Source organism: Melopsittacus undulatus, chromosome 5 (genome assembly GCF_012275295.1).
Source record: "Melopsittacus undulatus isolate bMelUnd1 chromosome 5, bMelUnd1.mat.Z, whole genome shotgun sequence".
Classification (NCBI taxonomy): Eukaryota; Metazoa; Chordata; class Aves; order Psittaciformes; family Psittaculidae; genus Melopsittacus; species Melopsittacus undulatus.
The window spans coordinates 46,049,900-46,070,879 of record NC_047531.1 but is presented as its reverse complement, the minus strand read 5'-3'; the positions used below and the strand labels follow the sequence as shown (position 1 = coordinate 46,070,879).

The 20,980-nt window shown below is 53.0% G+C and overlaps 2 protein-coding genes across 5 annotated transcripts; one reads left to right on the top strand and one right to left on the bottom strand.

Moving 5' to 3' along the window:
* Positions 1 to 1,152: 1,152 nt before the first annotated feature.
* Positions 1,153 to 16,244, bottom strand: PLA2G6 (phospholipase A2 group VI). Of its 2 annotated transcripts, XM_031049997.2 has the most exons (17): positions 15,662 to 16,244; positions 15,084 to 15,299; positions 14,116 to 14,296; positions 12,457 to 12,644; positions 11,200 to 11,296; positions 10,063 to 10,245; positions 9,744 to 9,852; positions 9,011 to 9,163; positions 7,276 to 7,366; positions 7,048 to 7,080; positions 6,410 to 6,573; positions 5,789 to 5,939; positions 5,473 to 5,609; positions 4,791 to 4,945; positions 4,402 to 4,569; positions 3,239 to 3,312; positions 1,153 to 2,409 (listed from the first exon to the last, which is right to left on the bottom strand). In XM_031049997.2, exons 1-17 carry the CDS (start codon positions 15,868 to 15,870, stop codon positions 2,268 to 2,270), a joined length of 2,451 nt encoding a protein of 816 aa, XP_030905857.1. In that variant the 5' UTR covers positions 15,871 to 16,244; the 3' UTR covers positions 1,153 to 2,267. The 2 variants fall into 2 exon arrangements, with proteins under 2 accessions (XP_030905857.1, XP_005150582.1); XM_005150525.3 differs by lacking the exon at positions 7,048 to 7,080 and having other exon boundaries at positions 15,662 to 16,242.
* A 78-nt stretch (positions 16,245 to 16,322) lies between these two features.
* Positions 16,323 to 19,869, top strand: MAFF (MAF bZIP transcription factor F). Of its 3 annotated transcripts, none has more exons than XM_034062753.1 (3): positions 16,323 to 16,633; positions 17,775 to 17,828; positions 17,910 to 19,869. In XM_034062753.1, the coding sequence occupies exons 1-3, from the start codon at positions 16,613 to 16,615 to the stop codon at positions 18,321 to 18,323; spliced, it is 489 nt and encodes a 162-aa protein (XP_033918644.1). In that variant the 5' UTR covers positions 16,323 to 16,612; the 3' UTR covers positions 18,324 to 19,869. The 3 variants fall into 3 exon arrangements, with proteins under 3 accessions (XP_033918644.1, XP_033918645.1, XP_030906033.1); XM_034062754.1 differs by having other exon boundaries at positions 16,621 to 16,719; XM_031050173.2 differs by lacking the exon at positions 16,323 to 16,633 and adding an exon at positions 16,825 to 17,348.
* Positions 19,870 to 20,980: the final 1,111 nt, after the last annotated feature.

Genomic DNA, 20,980 nt, shown 5'->3' with positions numbered 1-20,980 from the left:
GACTCCTGGGGAGAGAGGAATCCTGCGACAGCCAGCAAGGGCATGTGAGCCCCTCCCTGCATTATTGATGGCTGGGCTGGTACCCAGCTCTGCCTGCCCTGACACCTGCGGAGCCAGCCACCTGCCAGAGAAACCGCCTTATGGCTCACTGCCTCTCTCACTGCCACTGTTCAAGGTGGCTTTGCTCAGCTCGCTGTGCTAGAGGAGCATCCTCGGTCTCTCACACAGACACCTCATGAGTCAGGAGATCCCTGTTGGCTTGCAGGTAACAAATAGCATCAGGCAGAGGGACAGGTAAGGAAAGCTCAGAATGGGCTCCACCTCTTCCCTGCCCACTATTCCCCTGCCCCAGCCATGAGCCCACTGGCTCTCTGTCCCACACCCAGTAAGACTCCGTAATGGCATGCATAACCTTGTGCCTGAACCCTCCTGCTCTCCCTGCCCATATGCAAGCAGCTCCAACTCAGCATCACTCTGTGAAGTCCCTGCAGACAGTGCAGGCTTACAGAGGGGTGGAGTGCAAGCCAGGGGCAAAAACCAGAAAGGAGTTCATATTCTCTCAGTTTCAAGATGTGGAGTTTTGGTTTTCCATGGGAAGGTAAGCCCCTTTTTATGTAGAAAAATAAAACCATTTACTCCACAATAGAAGCCACTTGATTCCACAATCTCATTTGTGAAACTGAAGATCAGAAAGCCGGTAATCAGTTTTTAGCCCTATTCATGCCTAGTGCCCACTCCTATGGTGGTGTCCCTTAGGAACCAGGTCCAGCAGGCTTGCAACAGTTAACTTGCCCAGGAACCACCTGGGGATACAAAACCTAAAGCCCTGTCTACAGTCATTTGTATCCCAAAGGGATCTCAGTGTTCCTCTTTTTAGGGTGGCCAGCTCCAAGAGGATTTTTATATGGCAGCTGGCCTAAAGCATCTCCCCTGGCTGCAACTGTTAAGTCCAGCACGTGATGTGCTTCATGGGACAGCCAACACTCACACCACTCACCTGCTCCCAGGGCTGGCTGCAGGGGCAGGCCAATTCACCTCTACAGCCCCCACAAAGGTAGAATCCTGTGCCTCATGGAGCCCAACACCTGATTTTCTACCTGGATGAAATTCAGAGGCTGCAAGCTCAGGACTGAGAGACAAGCACGGACTGTGTAACAGTGGAACCAAATGCAAACCTTTCTTTATTTCAAGTGGGGTTAGTTTTGCACAGAAGCACTGTTCACAACAGCGGTCCCTTCAGTCAGAAGCAAATGATTAAGAATCCAGTTTTTCAGGTTACTCTTCAAAACACCTCCAAACAGATACATAAATTATTTATAAATACAAAAAATGTACTGCAGAACCATCGAGCAGTGCAGCAGTCACAATAGGTTTCCAGCAGTTAAAAAAAGTAAATCCAAATTGTCACAAGGTCAGTTTCTTTGGTGGGAACTGAACTCAGAGTATTTCAGTTTCACATCAAGAATAAACAGTCTCTCTCCCAAGCCAAGGCTACAGACCCTCATCTCGAGTTTGCTGTCAGTAAAGACAGGCTTTCACATCTCAGCCCTTCAGCGGAGTAGGACGGCAACCTGGGTGGCACAAAATGGTCACTGAGGGGCCTGCTCCCACCCTGGGCAGTCAGTACCTGTTGCCAGCCCATCTCAGAGGGGAAAGGGGGAAGTACTACAGAAGACAACAGCCTCAGAAAAGATCCCCCTTCTCCCAAGGCCAGTCACAACATTCTGTGTTGTACCTACTGTGTAAAGTTGCAGCACTTCTGTTGCCCTTAAAACTGGATATGTTAAGGGAAGAATAATCTCTTTTCCCTACACAGTACACTCAAAAACATCTTGGCCTCAGTGGGCCAAGTAATCCCTGAAGCTTTCTCTAGCCATGACCTATTCTGTATTGCAGGAAGGTGCACGGTGCTTTGTCAGTGGAGGTGCTGCACAGACAGGAGACAGCCTCCAGCTCAAGACAGGTAGGTAGGGGCTCTGGGTTCTGGGAGGTACCATCAGACATCAGGCAGCAAAACCAAGCATAGCAGCAGAGATGGGGCTACAGTACAAAGATAACTGTCAGCATTCACTCTGGGAATACATAGGTGTGCCCTAGAATACATGTGTATGTGCACTGTTGTCTATTAAACACCATTAATTCCTCATTAGTAGTGGTAGTAGTAGTCCCTCCCCCACCTCAACACCTCAGCCCAAGGGAAAATCCATGCCACTCCAGTGCTTGCTGCTCCTTGCCATTGGGATGCAGAACAGGAACCTCCAGGTCAGTCATCGGGAGAGATGTCGCACCAGTTGCTCAAACTGCTCCCGCTGCTGGTAGATGTAAAGCTGGGTGTCCCAGAGAGCATCCACCAGCACAGAGTCATTCACCTCATCCAACATCACCTCCGTCCGCAGCTGTGGGCTCAGCCTGCATACAGCAAGACAGCATCACCAGCTGAGCCCAGACATGAACACAGGAAGGCAGTGAGCCTGCCAAGCACAAGATTTGTGCCAAGTGGCTCCCAACACAGAATCACAGAATGGTTTGGGTTGGAAAGGACCTTAAAATCATCCAGTTCCAACCCCCCTGCCATGGGCAGGAATGCCTCACACTAGTCCATGTCACCCAAGGCCCTCTCCAACCTGGCCTTGAACACTGCCAGGGAAGGATCATTTATCACTTCTTTGGGCAGCCTGTTCCAGTGCCTCACCACCCGCACAGTGAAGAACTTCTTTCTTATATCTAACCCGAACTTCCCCTGTTTCAGTTCAAATCCATCACCCCATGTCCTATCACTACAGTCCCTAACAAAGAGTCCCTCTCCAGCATCCTTGCAGGTCCCCTTCAGACACTGGACATCCAGCAGGCTTGCAGAGCAGAGGCCTTCCCCCTCCTTTAAGGCAAACTTATGCTCAAGGCTGAGGCACAGTTCAGCACCTGCACCACTTAAGGCACAGCTCTAAACCAGCCTGTGGCATGGTGGAATAGGGCAGGTCTCAAAGGATGCTGTCAGCCAGCATCCCCTGAGACCCCACTAACTGATCCCAGACAAGGTATGCTTGGGGCATCAGGTCATACAGTGAGCCGTGGCATCCTCCGTTATGCCACTGAGTCACGAGGAGAGGGAGCAGGAGGACAGGTCTGGGCAGGCATGCCTCTTGAGGGGATGCTATTTGGGATGACACATGCCTCAGGCAGGTCTGAAGCGAGAGGGATAAAAATAGGTTGGTGCGGAGAGTGGAAAGGAAGCTCCTACCGGAAATACGGGACATCCGTCATCTCGCACCAGGCCCTGGCACGATCCACAGCTGGGCCATCTGCGTCAGTACACTGCAGGAGAACCAGGCCCACAGTTAGAGCCTGACTGCCACACTGCTCTTCCCCTGCCTGCAAGAGGCTCCCAGCTTCTCTAGCATTTACTAAGTCAAACTGCACAAGCCACAGAGGGAAAGGGAAAACCAGGAGCAAGTGCATGCTGGATGGCACCGGTCACCACCAAGAGAGGGGTGGCTTTTTATTTGTTTTAATATAAGAACAGTGCTCCCAATCCTTGGGACACAAGGAATTGCACACTACAGATCCTCCATCCATCACACCACCAAGTGGATTCCCTTAAGGATACCCCCAGGATGATCTGAATTGCAGCCTCCTTGGGATTTAATCTCTATCCATTTCTGTCCCAGCCCAGTACCAGCAGAGCCTGTGATTACTAAAGGCTTTCTGAAACACTTTCCATGGGACCTCTGAAATAAAAGACAAGGGAAGCAGAGGGATCTCTCTGGCTATTTCCTGACTTTAGGAAGCTAAAAGGACAGAAAGCAACAGAAGCAAGATTACAGTCAGAACCTGTGTTCTGATCTTTCTGGCTGTTATTCATTCGGAAAGTTTTCATGTAATGATCTTTCTAAAGCATGCAAGGACATAGGCCTATTACATACTCCTAACCACTGCTCTGAACTACTGCTTTCTATTAGTGATGCTCCCACTTCTCCAGCATTTACTAATTTCCCCAGTAGGGATAACACAGCTTTTCTAAATAAAAATGAACTGGTGTTTTCCAAGATGTGGGGTTTGTTTCTGGTCCAGCTTGCTCAGATGCTCTCTAAAAGATACTGAGCTTCATGAATTCACACCTGAAAATGTCCCTAAGGGTCATAACCACCATCCTGTCCTCAGCTCCTTTCAGCTGCAAGAACTTCCCTTGGCAGTCAAATCCCCAAAGAGGAAGACAGGGCTTCAGACCTGATGTGCACCCACAATTCTTAAGTTACCCACTATGTCCATCCCTTGAACTGATCAGAACAGTTCCAAGGAAATACAATTTTCTTCCAAAAGGAAGCAGCTGAAGATCGGAAACCTTTGCTCCCTCTCTGCAAGCAGCCCCAGGGGTCTTCCCCCATCCCTCCTCCCAGTACTCACACAATCCACCACCATCTTGCCGAGCTCCCTGGCTCCAAAGACAGTCTTTGCCAGCTCCCAAGGGTTAGAGGGACGGAAAACATCCACGGAGCTCACTGGTACCTGCGGAGGCTTCCCCGTCCCCAGGGAGACCACCAACCCCAGTTTTTTTACTTCCTGCTTCTGACCCTGTGGACAAACAAAAGACTTGTTTGCAAGGACCAACAGTTAATGCAGAGCATTCCCAACACACACCCCCTCCATACACTCGCTTCTAGGGTGCTGCATGGCTAACTTGTTTATCCACCAGAGAGGCATCCATCCATTCCCAAACCTTCCTTCCCCTTCAAAGGAGGCTCCGTGGAGCCAATAAAGCCCCAGTTACCAGTCAGAGCCAGGATTTCCCTCACCTTCTTGATGAGTGTCTTGTTGTACTCATGGATCTCTGTCAGGGCATCGAGGGTCGGGTTGTTGGCTAGCAGCCCACCATCCAGAAAGCGGCCTATGGGCCGGAAATAAGTGGGAGCTGCACCACTGCAGCGGGCAGCGCGCCACACAAGCTGGTCTGGAGAGAGAGAAAGCATATGGCCTCTTGCAGCAACTTTCCTGGGTGCAAGAAACACCCCACCTTCACCCGCACAAAGCAGGGGGGCTTGCAACCCCAGAAGACCCTGCCCTACATTGTTGTACCTCCTTCTCCCAACAGCAGGGACTCTGCTTGGATGCACAGGATTATTTGGGGGTGCTTTAAAAGATATTCTCACCACTTTCTATGTACTGTGGGTCAAATTCACTCACTACCAGCTTCACTGCTGCTCCTGAGAGCCCAGGGAAAGGTACTGACTGTATGCATGACTCCTCTAGCATATCCCTTCCTCATGAACCTCTCTGGCCAGCCCCTGGTACAAGAGAAGCGAAGGGAGGAGGAGACTGAAGAAAAGGCAACCATTGCTAGGCTCAAGCTACAAGGATGAGCCATTGCTGAACAGCCTGATTTTCAGAGCAATGGGAGGAAGCACAGGAAATCTTGCATCTCTGAGAGATGGCTTTGTCCCCTGCCAACCAACTGGACTGCTGTGTGCCAGCATGTACCTTGTGGCTGAGTGAGTGGTCTGAATGATGCACTTGTCTTGTATTCAGTGGAGGTTTTTGTCTCTGGCACGGGGTAATTCCGGAAAAGGTGGAGTTCAGCTGGCTGGCGGTCACACAATGTCCCTGTCACCATAACCCTGGAGGACATAGCAGAGTAAGAGTAAAATGAGGGAAATAAAACGTACTTATGGCTTCAACAGTCTGCACATCACACTTGTTCAGATCTGCTCTAAGAAGAAGCTGAGCATCTCTGCTAAGAATGGTTTAGTGCACACCCAAGAGGGCACTGACCAGAGCAGCCCCATGGAGGACTTACTTGGGTCTTTGGACATCTGTCATTTTGGTGTTTTCCCCAAATTCCTTCTTCAAGAACTCATCCAGGGGCTCCGACTCATAAGGCCGAGACCCCCGGAACACCATGTCCTTCATGCGGAAGTACAGGCAGCGCATGTAGTCCATGGATTTCCCTGAGACAGGCAACAGCGTTGGCAGGAGCAAAGAGCAGGGAGGAAGGGCAGGCAGAACAAACAGCACATCAGTGGGAGATGGGAGGAGTCACTCCCAATCCCATTCCCTTCCCAAGCTGTCATATGCTCAGAGCTCAACAGCTTGATTGGGAAGGATTAAAGAGGAAGGGTAAGCTCAGAGCATAGTTTCCCACTAACAGAAAGTGTTGACCACATTCTTGTAAAACCCCCATGGAAAGGGCAGGAAGAACAGGACATTGCACTCTGCCAGCACGTACTTCCTAAACCCAGAAAGCCACTCAAGGCCAGCTGATGTGAGAAGTAAGAGAGAAGAGAGCAAGAAGGCTTTCCTTCATTAACGAACATCCCTTCCCTCTTTTGGCAGGGACAGCAAATCTCAGTTGGGACTCAGAGAGGCAACTCCCAACCCACAGGAGCGAGAAGGAGCCCATTATTTGCACTGTGCTCACCATGCACAATAGCCAAGGCCAAGATCCCCCCAGTGCTGGTCCCGGCGATCCAGTCAAAAATCTCACGAATGGGACGGCCCACAGCCTTTTCGATAGCCAGGAGGAGCTGGATGAGCACCAGGCCCCGGATGCCCCCTCCATCCAGGCACAGGAGGCGGTCATGACTGTGGAGAGAGGCACAGATGACTCGGAGCTGTGGGACAGCATACAAATCACAGCATGCCATGTGGGAACACAGCCCTGGGGATGGGAAACTATGCCAGTAACTAGAAGGCTGCTGTGGACAGTGTAATCAGTGAACAAGTAAATCAAGAGGTGCTTCTTCAGATGCAAGATGCAAACACCACTTGCTCTTTTAGCCATCTCTAACCTCTGCACCAGAGAGACACTCACAAGCTGAAAATGTTCCCAAGTCCCTTGAGTATTGTGTCATAAATAAAAAGCAGACAGCCCTACATTCTTTCAGTACCAACCCTCCCCCTGATCCATGCCAGGCGAGGTGCAGGCATTGTCGAGGAAGTGCACAGCCTGTCAAAGGAGCTGGGTGAGGATCATGGCAGCGTGTAGAGATAGGGACATCTCAAAGCCAAAACAGTGTTTGGTGCTTAGTGGCAAAGGGGACAGAGCAGGGTTTTCACCTGCTGAGCTCTGGCTCCACTGCAGCTCCAGGCCTGCAGGAAGAAACAGGCCATGGTCATTTATGGGAACAGATTTATCACAAGGTTCTGGCAAAAACTGCATCAATGGACATAAAATAATGTCAGCTCTGAGGATGCCACACGCAAGTGTTTGTGGGGAAACTTCACACACACAGATTTCACCTTCAAGTTGTATGGTGGCCTGGACAGAAGCTGTTCCTTACTTACTGTCTTCTACCCTCACTGGATGAGTCCACAACATCTGGTGCCTTCAACAACTGCCCAAGCGCTGCAGAAGCATACAGAAGGTCCTTGTACCCTATAGGGCCATGAACATGCAGGAAGAAAACAGTAATTAGAGACCACTTTGCTACCCGAGGCCCCCGCTATGTGCCTCCAAGACAGCAGCCAACCAAATTATACTTAATCAATTACAGAACCTTCAATTACTCTTCCTAGTTTGCCCCCAGAAAGCTCAGCCAGAGTACCCAAACCTCCCACCAGTGCAGTAAATGATTTCCACCACCATCACAGAGAACATCCAGTTCCCTTGCCAATTGAATAAAGCTCCCTGCAGGAGACATAGCCATCTTACCCATAGCCACTAGGTACCCCCCTAGATCAAACTCCACATCAAGGAGAAGAAAACCCATCCTTTAGAGCAGGCAGCTGGAGATGCATTGGTGAAGACAGAGGATTTGTAGAAGCAGATGATGAGCACAGTAAGCAAGAGAGAAGGCAGAGCCTAGCAGCGTGCCCACTAAGGAGTGAAATGAAACCTAAATCTACTCCTGCAAGGTAACCTAGGCAGGAGAGCTGTGGGGACAGGGTGGCTTGTCATTACCCCTCAGCTGACGTACACCCAGGCCATCCTGGGTGCAGGGCACCAATCCAAGCTAGGTGAGAAGCCAGCCTGTGAAATCAAAAGAAGAAAGAACAGGGGGAGAGAAGTTAAAACACTCCTGCCAGTGCCCAGGCTGGAAGGTGGTTGTGGACGACAGTGAATGTGGTGAGGAGTTTCTTCAAGGGCCAGAGTCCATGATGAAAAAGGGCCTTGCTCTGCCACTGCATGAGAGCTGAAACAGGTCATGGCAAGAAGAAAGTCCTGGTGCCACCAGCCAGTGAGACATTTGTGGTGACACAGATGCACCCCAGAGCCTGGCAGGGGGTTGTCCTCTAGCCCCACAGGAGGGACTTTACAAAGGAAAACACCAACCTGAGCAGGGAAGAGGACCACAAGCAGCTGCTGTTTGCCTGCATGCCCTTCATGAGGGTCAAGCCTTGCTCCAAGCCAACTCACCCAAAGCCCACTCTTTAACCCCTCCCACTGCCTCTGCCTGAGCTCTGGAGCTCCCCAGAGGAGGAGAGTCTGGCATCTAGAATAGACCTAAGGTCTTATTCACACAGTCTGGGCAGTAAAGAGCACAAGACATGACACAATCACATGTCCTTAGGTAGGCTTTTCCTACACATAACATAAACCCTGCAACCAGTGTCACTTATCCTTGGGCTTCATCCCTTCTCTCTCCCAGCAGCTGGCCTCCAGGATCTGAATGACCAATGATTCTAATTTCCTTTGTGCCCAGCACAACACTGGTAGGCCCTCAAGGCATACTGGCAAGTAGCTCCCCTTCTATACACGACCCAGTGTATAAAGTACATGCAGGTAATTAAGTCCTACAGCTCTTCCAGAGGGCTGGGGGAGTGAGTCTTCCCTTTCCTTTTTACAGAGATGTATTGTGTCAGGTCTATGAAACAGAAGTTTAGATTACAAGAGTTCAGAGTACACACAGAGGAAAAACAGAGAAAAGAGACAGGATCTTGCAATAGCTGAATGAGAACAGTGACCAAAAACTGAGACACAGGAGACAGTCCCCAGAGTGCAGCCCATCTGAAGGACAGGTCCGAGAGTGCTGTGAAGAAAGAAGGGAGAAAAGCGCAGAAGAGCCAGGGAAGGCTTTACCTAAGCTTTTGAAGCTGCTCCGCGAGGAAGGTTGGCCTTCCAGGAAGAAGGAGGTGGCAGCTGGTGCCAGGCTTGGGGAGTCGGGGTTGGGTGGGTGGCAGCGCTCGGTCCCTACAGTTTGCAGCAGGTCTAAGAGCACTTTCCGGTTCGCACCTTAGGTGACGAAGGGGAAGTCACAGATCAGAAAGAGAATCAGTGCACACACACACTGGTGGGGTCTCTGCCAAATTCACAGCAGCCCTGACCCTCATACAGCTTCTGGGATGACCCAGGGGGAGAGGAAAGCACATCCCAGGTATCTGTCCTGTAGCATAAGGTAGCAGGATTTGTGCACAGTAGGGGTACTTTGAGGGTGTGTGCCACACACTTCTTGCCACGGAAGAACTGCCCATATCTGCTTATGCCTGAGCAGTTCCAGAAGCACTGCGTCATCCTGTTTTGAGCCTGCAGTGCCTGATATCATGGCTTGAAAGAGGGGGAGTACGTGCCAGCTTGTCCTCTTGCATCTCTGTCTCATAGAAGAAAAATTCATCAAGGGCTATGAATACAAAGCCTACACCGTTAGCTCAGGAAGTGTCTACCCTATGAGCAACTAGAAGCTGGGAAAGCATGCTGGAGAAGCATCACCCACTCTTGACATGCTTGCACCTCTCCCCAAGACACTGTTTCAGGCACCAAGAGAGACAAGTTGCTGGCTGGGTTCGACCTGTAAAGTTGCTGACGTGCTCCTCACCTTTGCTGCTCCTGGCTGCCAACAACCCTGGTGTCTCCCCGAAATCATTAGGGATCTCAATATCTCCTCCAAACACGATGATCGCTTTGATCATATCCAGGTGGTCATGCTAGGGCACAAGAGAAAGCTCAGTTAAGAGCCATGCTCCCCTTAGCTACTTGACTTCTCATTCCCTCCCTCCTCTTTTCATTAGTCAAAGCAGCCACAAGGGATCACCCCATAAAAGACAACAGCCAGAATTTCACAGGAGCCTGTCCCTGCCACAATCCTTCAAGAAAATCCCATTTCTTTTTCCCAGCAGCCTCTGCAAAAAACTCACCTTCATGGCCAGGTGCAGCGGTGTGTTACCATCCTGACCCCTGGCATTGGTGTTGGCCCCATGCGTCAGCAGGACCATGGCACAGTCAAAGCGTCCCCTCTTGACGGCAATGTGCAAAGCCATGTCAGCCGTCCGGCTGGGCACATTCACCTCAGAGCCATACTCAAGCAGCAGCCGTGTCATCTGTGCCCAAGTGTGCATGTGCCAGGTCAAGAAGAGAGAAAAGCATCGTGAGAACAACTGCCTGGATGCTCAAATGATCCAGGTCTCATGGCAAGCAAAGCAGAGGAAGAGTAAGGAGCCTTAGTCCGGACGCAGCCGGTTGTCAGATGCCAGCTGCATTGTTCCAAGCACTGGAGATGGGGTTTCTCTGCCTTCTACCACAGAACTAACTGGTGGTTTTACAATCTGGCTAGAGATTCCAAATGTCTGGGAGTTGTGCACAAGTGTAATGTCTGGCTGAGATCAACAGAGGGAAAAAAGTTCCTACTCAAGCCAAAATCCTTACAGACTGGAGGGAAAATGTTTTCTTTTTCATCTTCTCCCAAGCAGACTTATGTCTGCTCTGAAACTCCACAGGACATTTCTGAAAGGAACATGATACTACAGGAGGGAAACAAATCAATCATTGGAATGTTCTTTCTTTGCAACAAGCACCATTCAGGTGCTCGAGCATGGCATATCACACATGGCAGAAGACAGATCATAAACTACGTGCCACCTTCCTGTGTTATTTCAACTCTTCCCCTGCAGTTTTTAAGGCATCAGTCTGTTTCCTCCCATGAAACTCCATGGCAGGTAATGAGAAGAGAGCTCCCCCCACGGGCAACTGGGCTTCAGTGACAGTGCTCAGTTTTTCCAGCAAACGGGACCAGGAAGTTGGCAATTTCACAGCCATGGATGAAACACTAGGGACAAGCCCACCAGCTGATTTCATTGCAAGGCCCCACTGTCCTGTCCCTCACAGCAAACAGCACTGATCAGCACAAGGCAAAGAGAATCACACATCAGGCTGCTGGCTGGGCTCTGATACCCTGAGGGCTCTGCCTGTGCACTCAGAAAGGGTCAGGTTAGCAGCAGGAGGAATTAACCAGGTGCTGGGTGGCAGCACAGGCTCTCACCACAGGCTCCATTTACCTCTGCTTTCTTTGCCCAGTGCAGCGGAGTGGCTTCATGGCGCAGGTCCTTGGAGCGAACCTGGCTGGCATCCACCTCCAGGATAGCCTGGGCACAGCTGGCAAAGGCAAGAAGATGAAGGGATGGATGGGTGAATGGCTGCTGCCTTGACACAAGACCTCCACTCACATCAGCACCAGCCTCCCACTCAGAGCCTCTCAGGAAATCCTTCAGCAGCAGCAGGCTCTCTGCAACACCTGCAAGTTTCTCAGCTGCAGTTTTGGCCTGCTCTTTGTAGAAAGAAAGAGAGGGCACAACAGGAAGCACAAAAACAGCACAGTGTTTGGAGGAAGTGGGAGAATCCTTTCCCAGCTCCAAGCTGTGGAGCAACATCTGCTTCTCCAATACAGGAATATGGCGTTTCTGGAAACTCTCAAGACCCAACAGGAAATTTTTCTCTTCTCCCTCTCTCTCCATGGAAATGTGAGGGTAAAACTGAAATAGTTAAATGCTGAAATTAAGGACCTGTGTACTTCCCTATAAGTGAAAAATCACATCACTCATGATCAGTATCTAGTACCTAGAAAACGTGGGTATGTAGACTTATGCTCTCTGCTTTGAAAGAACACCAAGTAAACCATGTAGACGAGACGAAGCCCCACTGCAAACTAAGGGACCTAACCATATTTTTGCCCTGTAAATGTATCTCTGATGCTGGAAAGCACTTTCAAACTGCTGAAAAATTGTCTAGCAGCAGCTAGTGTTGACTTGAGAGCCCTATTTGTAGAGCTTGGACACTGTGACAATTAAGTACTATAAGGCACATCGAAAGAGAATCAAATTCGTCCAGAGAAAACAAAACAGAGAGTAAATATCGTGTCTTTTATAATTCAGTTCCAATGTGTTTATTATTTCCCTGCCCAGGCAGAGGGGTTGGAATTAGATGACCTTAAGGTCCTTTCCAACCCAAACCATTCTATGATTCTGCGATTAAGAGTAAAGCGTACCTTTGGCCTACAGGAGACAGGAATAGCCAGGCTTTGAAATGAAAGCTTATTAGGATGAGAGCACTCAAAAATAGAGGTAGAGCAATTAGGAACACTACTTAAGCATCAGTAAATAATCCTCTCACATGTCATTCTGAGAAAAGGCATTTCACAAACCTCTTCCTACTGAGCACTTCCCTGAAAGGGTCAACTCTTGGACAACCCTGAGCAAGCAGACAGGTCCCCAGGCTGGAGAAAGAACCCTGTTCTGGCATCCCAAGTAGTTACTTACCCTTTGTGGGAGAACTTCAGTGCTGTGTGGATGGGGTAGCCCAGTGTGCCCATGATGCTGCAGCTAGCACGGCATTTCAGCAGGGATCGAACCATGTCCTCTTTGCCCAGCTGACAAGCGAGATGCAGAGCAGTCAGCCCTTCATTGCTCAGGTGGTCCAACCCAGTAGTTGGGGTTTTGCCCAGAAGCTGGGAACAGGAGACAATAAATAAATAGACAGACATGGAAGATACCATCTCTTCCTGACTGCTTAAGGACAGACTCTGGAATGCTGGGTTCCTCGTGATGCTACAATTTGTCCCGTCCACCCCTGCTTCCAACAGAGCAACTATGGAAATGCTTCTTGTTCTGTCTCCCTAGAGGGTTTATTGCAGCTGCCCATGCCCTTCTCCTCTGGCCTGGTTGCTCTCAGCCAAAAAGGGCTCACACCACCTTGAATGATGCAGCCGAGCAGACTCCCACCATCTCCCACTATGTGAGCCAAGTTCAGTCCAACAACATGGAAGCACTAACTGAAATCAGTAGTTTCCTCCCCTGCTGCAGCCCCATCCGTTACCACAGCCACTTAGCAGGCAGAAGCTCAACCTCCCCTGCAACTCTACCACTGCTTTCAGACACAAACAGGATTCTGTTTGAAATAGCCATGTGAGAACATACTTCAAGGAATTTTCCTATTCTCCCCCTGAATTTTATAGCTGTTACCCAAAAATATCCCACAGCCATTCTGGTGGAACCCTGCAAGCCCTTGTGGCAAGAAGTTAGTTTCTTTTCTTTGGTTTAGCAAGAAAGAGAAAAATACTAACAGGAGACAGATCAGACCTGGAAGTATTTCGGTAACAAGTCAAGCTGCTGCCATCAGAGAATAAAGGAAGAAGCTATCTTTTTAGTACAAAGGTCTTAACTATCCTGCTCCACAACATGTCAAGCCCTGATTGTCATCCCTCTCCCATCACGAATTAGGAAACCCCAGCAGTCTGGCAGGCAGAGGGAGAGCTGTCACAATAGGTATTGGGCAAATGGGGGGTGCTTCCATAGGGGCAAGCCCATCTCACACTCCCACTGGGTGCTGGGGAGCTGATAGACCCAGAGAACAGACATGGAAAGCCACCCACATCTTATGAACACTGTCACTCTGCCCAAGCTTCTCAGCAATTGCAAACTCTCTGGCTTCAGACTGTCTCTGCCTCGAGGCTCTGATTGCTGTACCTCATGCAAAGCCACTCAGTTCAGACAACAGGTTCTGCAGCTCAGGAGAGCCGCTGGCAGCTCCAAACTGTCCTTCAGTCTGTGAGCAACACATGCTCACCCACAGTAGCCTAAACTAATGCTCCCCCTGCTTTGAGGAGATGGAGAAGGAAAGGCAAGGACCTGAAGAAAGGCAGGATCAAGGCCTGATGCAAAGAGCAGTGAAGGACACCTTCTAAGGGAACTTGTTTCTTTTCACTGCAGGGTGGAAACTGGAGCATGCTTATGGGAAACAGCACCAGTAAAGGGAGGGGAAAAAAGGAGCTGAAATCACCCTCAAGCATTAATTCGATCTGCAGCAAAGAGAGCTGATTTCTCCTACATTCTGCAGCTATTTCCCTGTCTCCCTCCCCACAATAGAGAGGACTCATTCTATTCCCACTTGCTCCCTCCCAGCTTTGAAATCATTCACACCTCGATGATGTGGGGGCTGTTCCCTCGCACAGCATAGTGGAACACAGTCTCCCCATGTATGTCAGTGATGTCCACCCGTGCGTGGCACTCCAGCAGCTCCAGCAGGCACTCCATGTCTCCCTTGCGGCATGCCAAGTGCAGCGGGGTGCAGCCATCCTCACTGTCTACGCTGTTCACGCAGCTGCAAGAGAGGAGTCAATGTGAGGCCTAGGAGAGGAGGATGTGCAGCTGCCCTGGAAGCTGATACAAAGGTACCTCCCATGTCTGCGACAGGCCCAGCTGGTGTGAACCACAAGGTTCCCAAAAGCCAGGCCTCCTGCCATGGAAGGAGCACAGGAAGGGCAACCAAAAAGCCTTGTCACAAACCCTGATCTTTGTTCCTTCCTCTGCCCCCTACATGGGAGCAACTCCCCCTGCCCAAAGGAAGGCAGGGGACAGGTTACAGTCAGCAATCTGGTGCTGCCTCCGACTCCTAACTCTTCACTAATCTCCTTTATCCTCAGTGAACTTTCCTATGGAAAGAGACCAAGGGCTTGTGGCCAAAACCCATTTGCAGAAAGACACTTATACTGCACCTCCTCTCTCGTGGTTCACAGTTAGCCACCATCCCCTCCAAAAAGCAGTTCCACAAGGGTTGCAAAATCTAATCAGTGTTTCTGGTCAAACACTGTGATCCTTTATCTCAAACACCAGAGCTCTGGGCTTTAATGTCCATTGAAAACCCTCCTATAACCTTATACAGTGAGCCCTGGATTCCCTTGGTGCCACATCCGTCACTCAAGCAAGACACAGCAAAACTGACGCTTTTAAACTTGACCTCTGCAGTAACCACAGGTATGTTAAGCTCCTCCATGAAAGAGCTCCCATTGCTTTAGCACATCAAGTGGGGATACCCTAATCAGGCCCAGCCCATCATCCCGAGCTCATTCCCAGCACCAGGCCCACCGGAGGCCCCTCCTGCCCCTTGCCTCATGACATGGTTGTGCCGGAAGGTCTCACGATGGCCGATCTCCACTGCGACGTGTGCCGCGGACCAGGTGGGATGGTTGCGGATGCAGTCACTGAGCTGCTGGAGCTCCTCCAGCGACAGGGGCTGGCGCGAGGTCTCATAGAAAGGGCGCAGCAGCCGGGAGTACTGCTCAAAACGCACCAGGGCATCTGCTTCGTTGTCGAGCTGGAAGAGCCTGGAGGAAAGGTAAACACAGCGCTGGTCCTGCTCAGAGAAACAGCCTCCATCGCAAACAGCTAGTCTCCGAACATTAGCGCTGGGGACTTTCCGCATTCCTTCTCATGCAGTGTGCCTTCCTCCTCATGTGGTGTTACGCTTCTTCCAAGCAAAGAAAGGAGCCTACTTCATTAGCAGAAAGCATCTATTCTTCCTGAGCTGCTTCCACAAGTTGTTCCGACGACAACTTTGGATGGCCTCCCCCTCCTCAGGAGCCCCCCTGATGGAAGCCACCACCCCACAGCCACCAAGCACCATGGTCCTGAGCTCATGTCTTTAGTTTCGCTCTTGAGCAGTGGCTGATACCGGTCCATCACTTACCGGAAAGCGACCTGTGGGCTCTGGGGGTTCACCAGCAGGCAATCCCAGGAGCGAGCGAGGTTGTTCCTGTACAGAGCCACCCTTCCTTCCTCCCGGAGGCAGGTGTGCGCCGCGTACTCCGCAGCCGGCACCTCCTTCACCCGGTACGGGTTAGTGAATATCTGCGTGACGCTGTTGATGGTATCCACCAGCCGGCCAAAGAACTGCATTTTTATAGAGCCTCAGGCGGCTTCCCGGCCGCGGCCTGAGGGAAACCGGGCCACAGGCTCCGCCCGGACCTCGCCTCAACCTAGCGACACACAGCTGGGAACGCGAAACGAGAACCGCTGGCGTGAGGGGACCCCGGCACCTTCCTTCCTCCGTCCCCCCACGGCCCCCGACTCCCTCTCTCAGGATCGTTACGGCTCCGCCCCGGCGGGAACCGCCCGGCTCCCGGCACTGGGCTCGAACCCACGACCTCACAGCAAGGGGCAGCGCAGAACCGGAGCACGGCGACGCCCGCAAAGCACGACGGGCCCCCGGCGGCGCCCGCTCTGCCGGCAGCCAGCCAATCACCGCCCCGCTCCTCGAGACGGGCCAATCAGCGGCGCCACGGCCGGGGAGGGGCGACCGGGCGGGGCCGCGGCTGCGTCACACCCGGAGATGGGCGGAAAGGCTGGGGACTCCATCTTTGTGTGGGGCAGGGGGCGCTCTTCTTAAAGCGCCGGCGCCCCATTCCGCAGCGGTTGGGTTGTGGAGTTCGGCGGGTGGAAGACATCGTTAAATATGGGGAAGAAACAGGAACTTTTGTGCGTGTCTGCGTGTGCTCCGGTGTGTCTGACCCACCGGCGGAGTGCGAGACGCTGGTGGCACCCACGGGAGCTATAAGGAGTGGCGGCCGCTTTAAGAGCAGCGGGGCGGTGGGAGCGGAGGGGTGGGGCGTCGGTGACGTCACCGCATGACTGTGTTTTTATGAATGAAAAGAATCCGCGGGTGAGTAATCGTGGGGAGCGGGGTTGGAGGTGCCGCCCGACGGCACGACCCGGCAGCGGCCCCGCGGCACTCAGCGCAGCCCCTCGGTAATTGCGGGACGGGATCGGAGGGGAGAAACACCCCCAGGGCGCTCCCTCCGCGTCCCGCTGCACCCCCCCCCCCCCCTCCCACCGCGCGGGGTCTGGCACCGGCTGGAGGCCGCTGCCCCGCCGCCCACATCGGGACGGGGAGGGATGGGATCGGATGGGATGAGGGGTGTCCGCGCTCGGGTCCGTCCGCGCTTCCCTCCCGCTTCCCGGCCACCGCCCCGCAGGGAGCCGACGCGGCTCCCGCGGCTCCGGCGGTGGCTCCTCGGCCCGGATTGCATCAGCTTCCAGCCCGCCCGGCTCCACCTTCCCCGCCGCCCCCTCCAGCCCCTCATCTCCCCGGCCCGGCCCCCATCGCCCCTCCGGGGGTCTGCTAGCGTGGAGGGGGCGCCCCGCGACGGGGAGCGGCTGCCGGGCTGCAGCGTGGGCTCCCGGCCCGCTCCCCGCTCTCCTAAACCCAGGGAGCGGAGGGACCGGCGGCCGGAGAGGGGACAAGCGCCGCTTCCTTGATTTTCCCCCTCCCAGGCTGCTGAATCACGGGGAGGCCGCGGTCCCCCCTTGCCTCCCCCCGAGCCCACTGGGATGGGGAGTGGGAGCCGAAGTGCCGGCGCCCACAGAGCCCGCGGCAGGTGGGGAGGCACCTCGGCTCAGGCTCTGGCTGCGTGCCTTAGCCAGTGTTTTGCACCGTGGGGCTGCTGCTTTTACTTTCCTTTCAGCCCCGGGCGGATCTCACCCGGATTTCCTCCCCGGGAGGAAGCCTCAGGCGCTCCCCTTCCCCCGACAGCCGGCCGGGGCATTTCGGGTCCCCCGGGCAAAGCAGCATCCCGACTGCCTCGGGGTGGGATGAATAGTTCACCCTTCCCCCGTGACTGTTATGTTTTGCAGTCATTATTGCTATCATCATTGTTATTGTTAAGTACTTTTAAAGGAATAGGGATGAGTTCCGTGGCCGGCAGTGGGGACACGGGCAGGGGGCAGCAGAGCTGGTGTCCTCTGTGCCGAGGTGAGTGGCACAGGGCTGGCAGTAACTGGCTTTTCTCCTGCTTGCTCTGCAGGGCCAGTGTGAGGCAAGGATGGCTGCAGAGGGACTCGCCAGCAAGGCCCTAAAGGTGAGCGCTAGTGGAATGAAGGGTTCAGGGACAAGAGGGTTGGTTTTGGGAGTCTCAGGTGATCACCCCTCTCTCTGGCAGGTGAAGCGGGAGCTGGGGGAGAACACACCGCTGCTGTCAGATGAGGAGCTCATGGGGCTGTCGGTGCGGGAGCTCAACCACCACCTGCGGGGCCTCTCCAAGGAGGAGGTGGCGAGGCTGAAGCAGCGCCGGCGGACACTGAAGAACCGGGGTTACGCCGCCAGCTGCCGGGTGAAGCGTGTGTGTCAGAAGGAAGAGCTGCAGAAGCAGAAGATGGAGCTGGAGTGGGAGGTGGACAAGCTGGCCAGGGAGAATGCTGCCATGCGTCTGGAGCTCGACACCCTCCGTGGCAAGTACGAGGCCCTGCAGGGCTTTGCCCGCACTGTGGCTGCCCATGGTCCCTCTGCCAAGGTGGCCACCGCCAGTGTCATCACCATCGTCAAGTCTGGTGCCAACCAGGCCGCCTACTCCTAGTGCTGGCCTCCATTCCCCAGCCTGGCACAGTCCTCCTGGGGTGCCTTCCCACACCAATTGCCTCCCACCCCTTCCCCAACCTCCTCCTTGCCAGGACCTGTGCCTGAAATACTCCTTTTCCCATCCCTTGACCTCCAGCTCCCCATGCAGGGAGGGCTACTACAGTTTGGGTGCTAGGGTGGAGGACAGGACCCCATCGGTGACCCCCAAAGCCCTGCAGCCCTTTCCCCTCTGGGGGCACACGCAGGAGAGTGTGAGCTTGTGCAGGCAGCAGTGGGGAAGCATCCCACAGCTCCAAGCTGGCAGGAAAACACCAAGCGCCTCGTTTCTTTGGGGAAGGCATGGGAAAGCTGAGCATGGGCCAGGAACTCCCAGGACCATGTGCCAGGATGGGAAAGGAGAGGAGGGAGCAAGGGATAGAAGGAGTAGGATGGAGAAAGGATATCAGCATTAGCCCCAGAATTTGGACCATGGCTGGAGCAGGGTTAGAGGTGGCAACATGGTTGGAATCTCTAAGGATGGAGGTAGTGAGAGAAAGTGGCAGGTCAGAGCGTGAGAGAAAGTAGCTGCAGGTTGGTGGCTGGTAAGGGTAAGCAGGATAGGAAAGTGCTGTGGCAGCCTGAGGTGCTGCAGAGGTGATGGTGATGAAGGAAGGCAGGGGAAGGCTGGGAGACGTGAGTGGGAGAAGCAGTGGTACTGGTTTATCTTTCTCCATCATCCTTCATGCCTCTTCCTGCCTATGGGTTGCTCAGCCCAGCTGGGTGTCTCCAAAATGCAGCAGCACTGGCAGGAAGGAAGTGGAGGCAGGTGGAGCAGAGATAAACACTGTTTTGCTCAGCACAAGCCAGCTTGCACTGCCCCACCAAGCGCTCCCCAGTGCCCCACTGCCTACAAAGCCCATGCAGAGGTGCTCCTGGCCTCTGAGAGCCAGAGCTGTGGAGGTGGAGGTACAGGAGGTAGGAAGCAGGCATGGAGAGCATCCATGTTCCTGGGAGCTGCCTGGCAGGCAGGTAGGCTCCTCCCCTTGGTTTTCCTCCAGCTTGGACACCCGTACGGGACAACCAGCTTCTTCTACAGGCTGAAATGCTGTGGAAGAGTTGGGTTTGCTAAATACAGGCAGCACAGGGGAGGCAGACCCTCGATGGCATCTGCTGCTGTAGATGATCCCCCCCTTTCTGTCCTGCTGACGCCAGCAGTCCTTGGCTGCAGCCTCCATCCCCTCCCCAGAGAGAGGTGCCCACCACTGGTGGAGGGGGCACTGTGGTTCACATCCCCCCACCCCGACTCCTCTTGGGTTTATTTATTGCACGAACATAAGTTATTTTCACGTCCTCTTTGCCATTCCGCCTCTCGGCACAGCCAGGATGTTGGTACAGAGCCGTACTTTATATTTTATATATACAAATCACATTTTATCTTATATAGAGAAAAAAATATACTTATTTATTTTCTGACTTACAGTACGTGTCCTACCCGACTCCTCTGTATTTTGTAGACTTTACAAATAAAGCAAGTTCTTTGTCGTTGGGTTTTTTTTCCACAGCAAGAGTGTGTTTGGTCATTCTGAAACTTGACAGAGCTGTCTCTGAGCCCGGCTTTCTGGCTCCCTCTAGCTTTGCTGCGGGATGTGCTCAAGAACGCACCTGAAAGAAGATGGGGCTGGGGGGCAGCTTGTGACTTTTTAGAGCAAACACAGATTAGAGTCACAGACTGGATTGGGTTGGAAGAGACCTTAAAGCTCACCCAGTTCCAACTCCTGCCATGGGCAGGGACACCTTTCACCAGACCAGGTTGCTCCAAGCCCCATCCAACCTGGCCTTGAACACTGCCAGGGATGGGGCAGCCACGGCTTCTCTGGGCACCCTGTGCCAGGGCCTCAGCACCCTCACAGGGAAGAATTTCTAACCTAAATCTCCCTTGTCCTGTCATTACATGCCCTTGTAAAAAGCCCCTCTCCAGGTTTCTCATAGGCTCCCTTTAGGTCTTGGAAGGTTGTTATAAGGTCTCACATGAGCCTTTTCTCCAAGTTTACAGTCTCTGGAACGGCTCAGGCAGCCAGCTGAACATTGACCATCATCCCCCAAAGCTTTTGCTCTCAGGAGCAGCTTGGCTGCACTGAATCTTGTTTCCTAAGAAAGATAATACTCTTCATTAGAAAAATTCTTTCAGGCTGCCCTCGTACCTGCTGCAGGGGGAGAGGCAGGTGACATCAGGGCAGCTCTACCCAAAACCTCCCCTGCAGCATGACCCCAACAGCAAGGAGGAAAGCAGAGAGCTCATGTCTGTGGGTGGTAGGAGAATGGGAAGGAAGTGTGGTAGGTGCCTTACCCTGAGGTGAAGAGTGACATCCTCCCATGGGGAAAACCCACCTTTCCTTGGAACTGAGGTGGAAGTGATGAGCATGTTCCCTGATGCTGGGTCCCAGCCTGCCAGCATCTTGGAGTGCTCACACAGTGGCTCCAGGTTTTATGTTCACATTCCTTCTGCCACTGCAAACTGCCCCAGCCCACCACTGCTCACAGAAATAGAACACAGCACTGCTGCCTGCTGGAACCTATGTCAGAGACAGCAGCCCCCTTTCTTCTAGAGGTGTTTCACACTGAGCATCCCAAGATCAGGATCTGTCTGTATTTCATCCAGGGTTTTGACAAATGTGT